The following is a 13,005-nucleotide window of genomic DNA, read 5'->3' as shown; positions in this document are numbered from 1 at the left end:
TAGGTACCTAGGTTAAGACCGTGTCACACTATCGGACCCTGCCAGTGTTAGAGCTTTATAAATTAGATTACATAAGCAATGTGGAGTTTATAAATTACCTTGCCTTTGATGTTAGCCAGCCAAGAAAAAAGTCCAGTACTTTGTACTTAACGACATGTTTTAAATAGGATATCCTCCTCGGTAGGGATACGCTCGTAAAACTTATAATGATAAATATTTATTACTTTAAACAAATTATATTAGGAATAAAACGTATACATTTAAAAACTGGTTATGTTAGCAAAAGTAATGTAACTTCTGCTAGTTGAATACACTTATATATGAGTATAATAATTTTATGGGACACATATTATATATAATAATAAAAGAATTTATAACATAAAGAAAACGCCCACACCTTCGCGTAGTACACGTAACACGTAACCATAAAGTTTCACTTTAATAATAAAAAAGTAAAAAAAAATCTGTCATAATTGGACGTACAGTTTCGTCTTTTGAGTTTCCTCTGCTAATTAAGTGTGAATTAACTCGAAATATATATCTTCAAAAAAAAAAAAAAAGCTGAGATGGCCCAGTGATTAGAACGCGTGCATCTTAACCGATGATTTCGGGTTCAAACCCAGGCAAGCACCACTGAATTTCATGTGCTTAATTTGCGTTTATAATGCTCGGCGGTGAAGTAAAACACCGTGAGGAAACCTGCATGTGTCTAATTACAACGAAATTCTCCCACATGTGTATTCCACTAACCCACATTGGAGCAGCGTTGTGGAGTATGCTCCGAACCTTCTCCTCAAAGGGAGAGGAGGCCTTAGCCCAGCAGTGGGAAATTTATAGGCTGCTAATGTATGTATATATCTTTATTCGGGATTGCGTATTGTAGCGAATATTTTATTAAACAATGAGAACTTAAACAAAATCATCAAAAGCACTCTTAAATTGTCATGTTACAGGGTTGAATTAAATGTTTACAATAATCATATTAAAACATTGTAGTGGTCAAGAATGTCTTAATGTAAAATATTACTATATTCTAACACGTTGTATTCACGGGTTCGCTATAAGTGTTGCTTAGTTTTATAATTTTGTAAAAATTAAGGAACCAAAAATAAGACGAAGCACGGACGAAGTGTGTGACGAAATCATTACTAATATTATAAAACGAGAGTGAGTTCGTTCATTTGTTTGTTACGCTTTTGTGTCGTTACTACTCGATCGTTATGAAATTTTGCTTACAACTTATAAGGTGTACAGAGATGATCATATAATAACACAATATAACAACTGCACATTTAGCTAAGCGCACACCGAAACCAATCATCCCCCCCGCCTCCCCCCGCTCCTCCATGGGCGTAAACAGGATGTAAATAAAATAAAACGTTATGTTTGATTTAGAAAATAATATACACCAAAAATATATGTTGCAAACGTATGTATGTGCGTTATTAAAATTTTAATAGCTATAGTTAGTATTGTCTTTATAATAATACAAGCGACCCGCCCCGGCCTCGCACGGGTGCAATTTATACAGTCCGGGTGTATTTAGAATTGTTGGTATTAGTTACGACGATTATCCCCACACACAAATAAGCAAATCGCGCCTCTGTATAATATTAACATCAAGTAGTATTATTATAATAGTGACGCGGTAAATCCCGTTCCTGGTGTATTTTTCAAAACATTGTTTACCATTTTATATATGAACCTCAAACTAAACCTCATTATACAAACGTATAATTAAACCAAGTATTCTTAACACCCTTTTCAAAGATCTACTAAACAAACCCATGACCTCTTGCTATGGCTTCCTGTTCTTTACAATAATTCTCTTCTATTCACAGAAATCCTTTATGAATGTATTTATTGTTATGTAGTCCCATTCTCGTTTTTATGTCGTACATAATTTGGCTGTAACACTCGTTTCTAAGTCTACAATACGTGTCAACTACGCCGTTCTATATTTGGTATAATAGATCGAAATGGTATATTTTTTTATTGATTTTATATGAATAGAAATACACAACAATGGTTAAAGGAATTTGAATATACTTAATTTAAATGAGCTGGGCGAGATTCCATTGAATAGAACACGTGGAGTTTAAATTCAAATCACGGGTTCATATCCGCGTAACTGTGCTATGTTTCGCCGTGCTTAATTTAAGTTTATTATTTTTATATTCTATATAATTAGAAAGGCTGACAAATGAGTCATCTGCTGGCAGGTAGTCACCACTATCCATAGACGTTGGTACTTTAATAAATATTTATCATTCCTCATACCAAAAGACCACCAACCTTAGAGGCTAAGATAATATGCATTTAGTTAAACTGGCTCACTTACCCTTGACTTATACAACAATTTTAAGCATTGCTACTTGGCTTTAGAATATATGATACGTCAATGGTACCAACACAGAAGGGGCTTACATAAAGGCCTATTACAAAGTACTCATAAAAAATAAAAAATAAAAATATATTTATTTGACACGTATATTTAGTATATTTTATATTTAATAATATATTTAGATGCTCACAAAGCATGAATCCAAAACAAATTTGTATTGCTATTTATAAATATAAATACTAACCACACAAAACTTTAACATACATATACAATTGTTTACGAAAAAAGAATTATAGTAATTCCAAAATGAAAATGAATGAAAATAAATCACGCAATCAATTAAACTTAATATTTTTTTTACTTTTTGTATTTCAAATGTTGTAAAAGAGTAACTACTTTTTCTCTGTAGAATCTACATTCCGAACCAGTGGTTGATTTACGTTTAACATAGTTCTCTAAAATGACAATTTTTCATTTTTGAATACTAAGTCTTAATACCAATCAAATATTACTTAACTATTTTGATTTTGAGTATAAATCACGATTTTAATAACAACCTTGCGGGTCTAATTTTACTTTTAAAGTCTATTTTACAATTTGGTTACCACTATTCCCCTATGATGCTAGGATGAGTATAATATATTATTAGCTTACTTTCATATATCACATTGTGTAATAATATAATGTATATCTACATACCCGCATCATGGAAGTAGTTCCAAGCCGCCTCGTTAACACGAGTGGACTCTTCCCAGCCCCGTGGCTCATTTACGTACACTTACTGGGTTATTTTTTTGATACTATTATAAAGATTTAAATTTAAATATTTTAGAATCTTAACAAAACATATTTTTTATAATTCTGCATATACAAAAAATTAAATTCGACATAGTTTTAAAATTATATTGATTAGCGATTTATAAAGATTGAATTATATGTACAACAAATACGCACATTAAACGTAATTTAAACTTTATGTCGGGCGTATAAAGTTTATACTGATCGTTTATGTAATTGTTTTGAAGTCCGGAGGTTTATGCACGATCATGGGTAGTAATTGACTATAATTAAATTAAAATATATAATATATGACACTAGCTGTCCAAAATATAATACGTATAATAATACAGGCGTTCACAAGCCAGCTAATAATGTTTGAAACTTAAAAACTGAAGTACAAAAGTTAAAGTTTGATAGATATTATACTCTAGACATTCATATTAAAAAAACATATTTATTAATTTCTTGGGATTTTTGGACAGCCTGTACTACGTCACACCATATCTAATTTGCCATACTTTTTTTTAATAATAAAGGAACATGCAAAAGTTTTATATCAAACGAGCACCAACTCAAACGAATTCATCCCTACAAAGAACACGCTTCCTTTGCTAACTCGTTTTTCAATTCAGAAGTCTGACACAATCGACTTGCAAAGTCGACACAGAAATGCGCTTTGAACATTCCATGAAATTGCGGTCTATTTGACTTTGACAACAAGCGTTTAAATATAACATGTAATATACCTAATCGCTTGCTGGAAAGCGGTGCACTCAACATGATTGTAGTGATATCGGCTAAATCTGATGCTTCAATTACGAGCTTTGTTTGTTATTTGCTTTTAATAACTTAATATTAAAACAGGATGGAACTGACATGGCCCTGTGGTTAGAAAAAGTGATTGGAAATATGTTAACAATGTTAGAAAAAATCTGCGAGTCCAGCAAGACTCACACCTTTTTTTTTAAGTATATCGTCAGCGGATACAAAGAAGTATTCAACTTTTGGAGAATGACCTTTATTAACTTAAAATTAAACTTCATTTCTCAAAAGTTATAATTTTGGCGCTTTAGCTTTTATTCCTTTCTACTGATGCTATTATGTATTATGGTTTATCGTTTCTTGTAATTTTATTAACAACATTTATGAAGGCAAAACCTTGATGAGTCCGAACTGTTATTTGAGTAGAGGAGTTCTTTGGCTTACCTTTGTTTCAATAACATTATTATACTTCATAGTTTTCATTTTACATAATAGTTGTCGCCTACGGCTTTGCTCGTATTTTAGGAGTTGTGTCCTTCCTTGAAGTGTAATTCCTTCCCACCAAAATTCATCGAATGGTGGTTGGTTGAGACAACATTAGTTTTGCATTTATAATATTGGTATAGATTTTCTTAACCCAATAAAATTACAAATATACCTATAACTAATGGTAAAAATTAAATTAAGATAATTCTAAAAATGACATAATTATAAATTAAGTTTTAATTTGTATTGTTCACAGCCCGTTGGTATATACCGCGGAAAATACGAATGGGCCAACGAAGACAGTCCCATGGGTGGTGACTGTTCATTATGGGTACGAGCGGCTACATTGCAGCTAGATGATGGCCAGTGGCAATGCCAAGTCACCGCCAGCAATTATGATGTTCAGGTAAAAAAAAAAACTATTATGTAACTAATATATTTAAATATAGAGGATTTTTTTTCCACTTGAAAATATATATCTATTAATCACAGATATGGATTTCGGATATTCATACACTCATCTTTAATTTACCTACATGCACTCACGTAAACACTCAAGACAAGTTGTCTAATTATACACCAATTTGATACAATGGACCTGTTCTAAGTCGCGCTTAAAACAATGCACTTGAGACAGCATGACCTCTTGTACTTATGAACAAGTGTGTGCACCCACACAACTATACTCTTATAATCGAATGTGACGTAAATAATTAAAGGCTTTACGTGTTTTCCGAGGTACGTGCTACTACGTATTTCTCGACAAAGTAAGATAATTACTTTTTATTGCACCTAACCAAGGTTTGGACCCAAAACCTCAGGATCCTCGGCCAAATTTATAGTAAGCACTAGAATCTAAACCAACGAGGTTTCACGTATCTAATCATTAAATACTCTACATTCCAGGACGCCCTTTCTAGTCCACCTGCAGCTCTCGCCGTACGAGTTCCTCCCCAAACACCAAGAATACTTTACAATGGATCCCACGTGTTGCCCGGTCAGAATATTACTGTGCCATCTGGTGGCCGTGCAACTGTCGTCTGTGAAGCTAGATATGGAAATCCACCAGCTTATATTGAATGGTATTTAGGTAAGTTTAAAAATACATATATATATATTTTATATTAACAATTTTAGGTTCATTAGTTTAAAGTTTCAAAAGATTGTTCCAATATGCAATAAACTAACAATAAACTTTTCATTTAAGCGTATTTGCGATTATCTGGGTGAAAAATAAAACATATATTTTATTTTAATATATATAGCTCGTTTAAAATTGAGTTTGTGTCATCCAGAAATGAGTTTGAAAAAACAGCCAACTATCATTTTATTATATTTCAATAAATGAAATTCAAAATAGTTTTAAAAATAGAAATCAATTTATCCAAAGCATATTGCGACATAAATAAAATATTCTGCAAAATCTGTACAGTTAGTGTTTAATTTATAAATATTTATAATTCTAGAGAAAGAAAGATTGACAGCATGGAGTCAAACCAACTCATCAGAAGTGGAACGTCCCCGTGTGTGGGCGGCACGGTCGGTGCTCGAGCTGGGAGCGACGAGATCTGCACACGGCAGGCAACTGTCTTGTAGAGCTCATCATCCATCCTACCCATCGCCTTATTATAGAGATTCATACACAATGTTAGACGTGACATGTAAGTGTTTCAATAATTATATTAGTAATAAGGTAATAATATAATTAATACGTAAATTAAAATCAAATGTTGGAAATTCATATTTGCAGTTGTAAATTTCTCTATCAACAATTTAGTTTTTGGTGACGCCAGCAACTCGCTTACTTTATGTCATTTGATTATTCAAGGAAATAATAATGAAATAATACAAAACGAGACCTAGAAAATAAAAATATAGCGAAATAATAATAAAATTTCTTACAGTGCTATTGTATATGGGTGATAGTAACCACTTACCATCAGTGTGTGGCAAATATACTCGTCCGCCAACCTATGCCATAAAAAAAACAGGCGCAGACACAACAAAGGCGCTTTGCATAAATTCCCAGAGCATCTTCCAAACTCTGGATTTTTACTCAAATGTTATAATAGAATACCCATTTTTATTGCGATTTGCACCCTACAGTCTCATAAGCCATCTAATCGACCAACAAGGCAGATAATAATATTGTCAACTCAAACCACCAGATATTATTTTGTAAAGAAACTAAGTGGAAAGAAAAGTTCTAACAAAACTAAGTGATCGTCTGTTGCAGAAAACAAACTTAATGTTATATAAAACTAGTTATTCCGAGGCTTCAATTTACATAACTTGCTGTCAAATAACATTAGACGACTGTGCGATGTTTTAAATGAGACGACGCTATATACATTTAAAAGTAAACTAATTCTTTGCGACTTTACTCGGCTTCTTCCAAAGTTGCCTTTTGTTCGATTATTATCTAAGTTCAAAAAATTTAAACTTAACTGAATAATAGGATTAAAGTATTTAAATAATATTATTTGCTGGTTCAAAGTTATAGTATATCGAAATTATTAACATTTTTTTCAATGTAGTTGTTCCAGAGGTATCCATTGTTGGAGCAGATGCAAGTTCTCTTGCGAGTCTGGAAGAAGGTTCCAGTGCATTGACCCTTGAATGCAGAGCTGATGGGAATCCTAGTCCTTACGTATGGTGGACTAGAGATGGACAAGTTATCGCCACTAATGGGGCCAAGCTTATAAGAGCTCCAATAACTAGGAATGATTCAGGTACATACTTTTTTACTTTATATTTCTTTTAAGGAAGCGAAAGACCAACTTTGGACCACATACTAGTACAAGCCAATAGACAATAATAAACTCAACGATTCATTCACGCTCTAAACCAGAACACAGCAATACAAATTATTGATTTTTGACAACAACATAACTGATGAGAAAGTAGTATCGGGACTATCTACAAAACTCTACACCATATAGAAAATTGGAAGATAATTTTGTTATTTCCAGTTCTCTCAACCGTGAAGTCTGTTACATATCGTGACAATAGTTGTACTATTTTACTTAATCATGAAACCAGAAAATGATCTTGTTCTACATCGCAAATATAATTGCTTTAACAAGTTAATAATAACGATATTTTTTTTTCAGGTATATATGGATGTCAAGCAAGAAATTCACTGGGAACATCTGATTCTGTTAAAATAGAAGTTGACGTGAAATGTAAGTAACAGAATATGTAATTAAAACAATAAAATAACGATCTTCGTTAAACAAATTATAAATCGAGTCTTCGTTAAACAAAGTCTCGAATGGGGCCGGCTAAACCTAGTCCACTTCAACCCCAAAAAGACGCAAGTTTGCGCGTTAACCGCCAAAAAAACACCATTCGTCGTATCTCCACGATTTGAGAACATTCCGATAGCCGCCACAGCTAGTATCGGAATACTTGGCGTTGATGTTTCGAGCCTCGTTCAGTTCCGCGGTCAATTGGAAGGCAAAGCCAAATTGGCATCAAAAAAAGCTCGGTGTGCTCAGCAAGGCAAGACAGTATTTCACGTCGGCCCATCGCCTAAGATTATACAAGGCGCAAGTTCACTTGGAGTACTGCTCTCACCTCTGGGTAGGTGCTCCCTAGTACCAGCTCCTTCCATTTGACCGTATCCAACGTAGAGCAGCTCGAATCATCGACGATCAAGCCCTTTCTGATCTGCTCGATCCTTTGGCTCTGCGTAGAGATGTTGGATCACTCTTCATCTTCTACCGAATTTTCTACGGGGAATGTTCCGAGGAATTGTTTGGATTAATCCCGGCAGCTGAATTTCACCTTCGGACATCTCGTCAAAATTCTAAATTTCACCCGCACCACCTAGATGTCCGAAAATCCACAACAGCGCGATTTTTAAGACATTTTCTGCCTCGCACAACCGATCTGTGGAACCAGCTTTCGCCGGCGGTTTTTCCGAACCGATACGACTTGGGAACCTTCAAAAAAATTCCCTCCTAAAAGGCCGGCAACGCACCTGCAACCCCCCTGGTGTTACAGATGTCCATGGGCGGTGGTAATCACTTTCCATCAGGTGAGCCTCCTGCTCGTTTGCCCCCTATAACATAAAAAAAAAAAATGGAATGGAATCTTTATTTTGATTTTTTCGAAGCCTCACGTTCTCTTTAATTTTGTAAAATGCGTGTAATAATTTTCTATGGTGTCTTATAATTTTGTTTAATCATTGTCACTTTCATAAATATTCATCTCTTTCCAATAATTTTACGGCGTACTTCAAAAACAAAGCTGAACAGTCTGAAAAATTAACCTTCGATATTGTTATCGATAAACAAATCACTATTGCCTCAACTATCTTTATAAGATATTTAGATAATAGTTAGATTATATATAACTATACATGTCTCGGATTTTCGAAAATTTAGTCCTTATAATAATTTTTACAAACTATTATGTTGTATTAAATAATTATAATAAAAATTTCGTAGTTCCTCCAAGGGTGACGTGGGTTGGACCAGACACAGTCGTGGAAGCAAATCTATTTTCGGAAGTTACATTGGAGTGTAAAGCGGAAGGAAACCCGTCACCGTCTTACCAATGGTACCATAAGTAAGTATATAATTACATTCTATTAACCAATTTCCTCAAAATTGATTCTTGATAAAGTTCCAAAATTCTAGTCGTTTCGTATCATAATGTCAAATTACTTCTGCTTAACTTTAAAGCAAGATGTCTTCGAAAGTTTTCTTAATATTATTTTTAAATTAAATATAAGTAAGTAACGGTAATATGACTAATCACTGCATGATGTCAAAAATATTGTAACGACTGGTACACAATGTATAGTAGTAGTTATGTCACATGAAGTGACAATATTACGGTTCGCTTAGTTCGTTTACATAAAAAGGTATGAATTAAAAGAATTGTAAATTTTACAGTCCTAACTTATCATCAATGAGCGGCCATCTCGATGATGGGTACCCAATATCGTCGACCCCCCAACTATTGCTTCACAACGTGTCGTACACTCAGCATGGTCGTTACACGTGTATCGCTACCAACCACATCGGACTTGAAGAAAGGTTTGTAAAATATTTCCAATAGCACTTATTATGGAGTTGTTTCGGACACTGAATATACACTTGAACTACAACCTAGACATTTTTTTATTGATTTACCTACTTATTTCGCCAAATATAATTTTTACTTGTTATCAGGAGCCACCAGTCGGAAGCCGTCACCCTCAACGTTTTGGGCCCACCTGTGGGTGCAGACACTAGTGCGGCGCACGCTTGGAGCGGTGCGGAGGGTCGTGTACAAGCGTCCGTCTGCGCTGACCCGCCTCCTCGCCGCGCTGCATGGCTCTGGGGCAGCTTGAGGCTCGATGTTCCCTCACATATTGGTTAATAAGATTATTATTATTTGTTATATCTCCAGATATACCAATCGGCAAATTATCATAAATACCGATGATATAAATATGTCCTAATCTGAATTTATTATACCTATCTATCCAGGTCGTTACAAAACTCTGGAGCCCACGAACATCAATGGCTGCTATCGCTACACGCTGCTGATCACTAGTACGAGTATGTCGGACGCACGTGTTTATGTGCTACACGTTGAAAATGAACGTGGATTCTCCTCTCATTCGGTTGCTCTTACCGTGCACGGTGAGTAGCGGTGATAATGATGGTGGTGGTTGTGGTGTTGGTGCTGCAAAACATTAACTGTGGAAAATATGTGATGCATTTTATTTTGAAGTTTTTATGTTACCTCCTAATAATTATGTTATCAACAACAAAAGTTAGACTTTTTTTTTAATTTAATTATGTTTTTTTCAATGTGTGACAGCATTTGGAATATAAGGAAATATCATGACCATGTATAATTTCTTCACGCAGAGAATTTTTCGCTAACAGAGACAGCACACGTGGCGCCGTTAATCGCTGCTGCGCTGCTCGTAGCCGCGCTGCTCGTTCTCATACTGTGTCTCGTCGTGCGCTGCAGGAGAAGGAGAGGTGAGAACACGATCAGGCATTATACAGACATCGAGGTGGATGGGAAATACACCAATTGTTTGATTGTTAATTCATTTGTGATATAATGTTTGATGTACTATGAACGATCATAACAGTTTCTTTTATTCATTTAGAGATTATACATTTTTTTTTTATTTCCTTCCAGAAAGCGTCGAATACAAGACTGATGATTTAGATAGGTAAGTTCTTGTTTTATATATCGTTGTTTTAACTCTGCCAAAACTTTTGCCGAATTTGTAAGGTGTAAGAAGGCTGGCAGATTTACAATAAGTGGCTATCACAGTTCATAAAAATGACTCTGCGCCAGAAGGGAATCTCAAATTTTATTGGAATTGAAAAGCACGTGAAGCTACTGGCTCTGCGCCTGATTTATTTCTGTTCGAGGCGTGGGAGATACGCCATCCCATCGGATTATGTAATTGAAAGAATAAAGCAATAGTGTTTGCGCACAAACTATTGCATAATAACTATGCTAATAGCTAGTTTCCTTTAGAAAATCCACCACGCCCGGACTCGGGTATGAGTCATCAATCTTTCGTAATGGAGGATCCATAAAATAAGTTTTTTTTTTTCAAAAACAGTGAAAAGACAGTGCTCCCCGCTGACGCAGTGTACTCGCCGCGCGACCAGCCAAGGACCGCTGCAGTTTCGCGGGTAGGAGCTGGGGGTCCGGAGCGAGGCGTCGGGGGAATGGGGGGAACGGGGGCGCGGTACTCCCCTGGCGCGCTGCAAGTGCGTCGTGCAGCCGTCGTGCTGCAACCCCCCACCACCGTGTGAGCTGCACAGGTGTGATGCACTTCACTATTAACTGATTTTGACTTTTTGTGTGATATAATACAGCACCACTAAATACCACAGTCGCAATAAATTTAATGCAATCAAACAGTACTTAGGCGTAGCGTAGGAAATACATGACATAATATTTAAACGAACTTTGCTGCGTTGAAAATACCTCAAATCTTTCCTGGGAGATCAAAAGGTGCTTCACAGGAATTCAGCCTTATGGTAGATTTTAATAAGTTTTTTCCTATTGTTTTCACACAAGTTTTCGTGGTACCATCGCCCAAATAATAATCATGTTGCTCACCTCTTATACCTACCGTTTAAATTGTTGTAATCCCACTCCTGCTAGTTTGCCACCTCTGACATAAATAAAAAACAAAACTTTGACTCAGAACTTGGTTTTGCAGAAACATATCATAAATTTAAATGAGGATTGGGATTAATGCATTAGCATTTTCATTGGCAAAATGCTCGACAGATATCAAATAAAGTAAAACATGACCAGTGAATAACTAATCTACTGATAAATAAATTCATACCATGCACACACATAGGATTTGAAAGTATTTATAAAATAACTAGCTGAACCTGTGGCTTTCACCTCGCGATATTAATAAAATACAAACTTTTAAACCCCCTTTTATCCCCTTATGGGTGGAGTTTCGTAAAATCCGAATGTCTACACCCTATAGGGAAACTACCTGCCAAATTTTAAGCTTGTAAGTGTTATAGTTTCTGAGATTTCGTGATTAATCAGTGAGTCGTATTTCGCTTTTATATATAAAGATAAATTTGTTATGCGATTCAAAGATATGAATCTTTAATTTTAAAATATCATTTAACATATTACTTTTTTTCTTATTTATTGTACGTCAACAGTCACAGAGAGTGAGTAAAAAATTACGAATTAAGTATAATTTAAAACTGTCATCTCGTCAAATAATATTCGCAATTATTGGTATTCGTTCCCTTTACCTATTCCATTATCGTCTCTTTTATTAAACAAGCTTTCGTTTATCCACCTGTCACCATGATTCACATCCAAACGACGTTTAATTACTGTGAGTGCAGACATGTAAATCAACTTGGCATTTTAAGGTATTAACATAACAATGAGCAATATGAGCACCGTCACGCTTATGTATCTAGATCACTATAACTAAGTACATTTTGCAATAACATATTTTCCCCATAAGGATATTTTCAACCAATTATACTTTCATTACGTAAAATATAACTTCTACGAAATCGACAAGCTTACGTGTAATTTTTTTGTAATTCAAATGTTACTTAAATATTCTTTCGTCGTATATATAAAATTAAATGTAGTTTTTTTTTTTAATTAATAGGCAGCAATTTCGTCGTTGGAAAAAGAAGCCAAAGAAAACGTTTATGCGGTACACGATCCGCATATTCAGTACGAGTTAACTATAAATAATCACGGAGAACCGCCTAAATACTTATCGCTGTCTAAGCCTCTAACACACCAAAGAACGCACGCTTTTGATCCGCAACATTTTAAATTTAATGAAATTAATAACAATTACTATAATGATAATAATTTTACTACATTTAAATCTGACCCAAGACATAGAAAGTCTGATAGAAGTAATCGACGAAATAATAAAAATGAACAAAGTTACTCATGTCAGAGCAACCAAGATATTAAGTATTCCATTAACCCACAATTCGGAGTGGTTAGAGCTTATGAGAATAATCACACGACTGATGCACAAAATAAAAACAACCCTCGTAATAGTTTTTATAATAAGGGTCGAATATATGAAAGAAATAATTCGGGAAGAAAGAATAAAGTTGTCAGGAAAACCCAAGATAAAGATA

The 13,005-nt window shown here is 34.8% G+C and overlaps 1 protein-coding gene across 1 annotated transcript in view; it reads left to right on the top strand.

The window, feature by feature from the left end:
• The window catches only part of LOC125068432 (hemicentin-2), a 106,883-nt gene extending 94,234 nt beyond the window's left edge, over window positions 1–12,649 (top strand). The window contains exons 3-15 of the mRNA XM_047677546.1: window positions 4,629–4,778; window positions 5,279–5,462; window positions 5,839–6,033; window positions 6,910–7,104; window positions 7,486–7,557; window positions 8,827–8,947; window positions 9,277–9,420; window positions 9,556–9,740; window positions 9,856–10,011; window positions 10,243–10,359; window positions 10,526–10,559; window positions 10,962–11,166; window positions 12,513–12,649. Coding sequence (XP_047533502.1) covers window positions 4,629–4,778; window positions 5,279–5,462; window positions 5,839–6,033; window positions 6,910–7,104; window positions 7,486–7,557; window positions 8,827–8,947; window positions 9,277–9,420; window positions 9,556–9,740; window positions 9,856–10,011; window positions 10,243–10,359; window positions 10,526–10,559; window positions 10,962–11,157 — 1,749 coding nt within the window. The 3' untranslated portion in view covers window positions 11,158–11,166; window positions 12,513–12,649. The remainder of the gene's footprint in view (window positions 1–4,628; window positions 4,779–5,278; window positions 5,463–5,838; window positions 6,034–6,909; window positions 7,105–7,485; window positions 7,558–8,826; window positions 8,948–9,276; window positions 9,421–9,555; window positions 9,741–9,855; window positions 10,012–10,242; window positions 10,360–10,525; window positions 10,560–10,961; window positions 11,167–12,512) is intronic.
• The last annotated feature ends 356 nt before the right edge of the window (window positions 12,650–13,005 follow it).

This window comes from Vanessa atalanta, chromosome 13, assembly GCF_905147765.1.
Source record: "Vanessa atalanta chromosome 13, ilVanAtal1.2, whole genome shotgun sequence".
Lineage (NCBI taxonomy): Eukaryota > Metazoa > Arthropoda > Insecta > Lepidoptera > Nymphalidae > Vanessa > Vanessa atalanta.
Note: the sequence above shows the minus strand (reverse complement) of the source record. Positions and strands in the feature narration are given on the sequence as shown.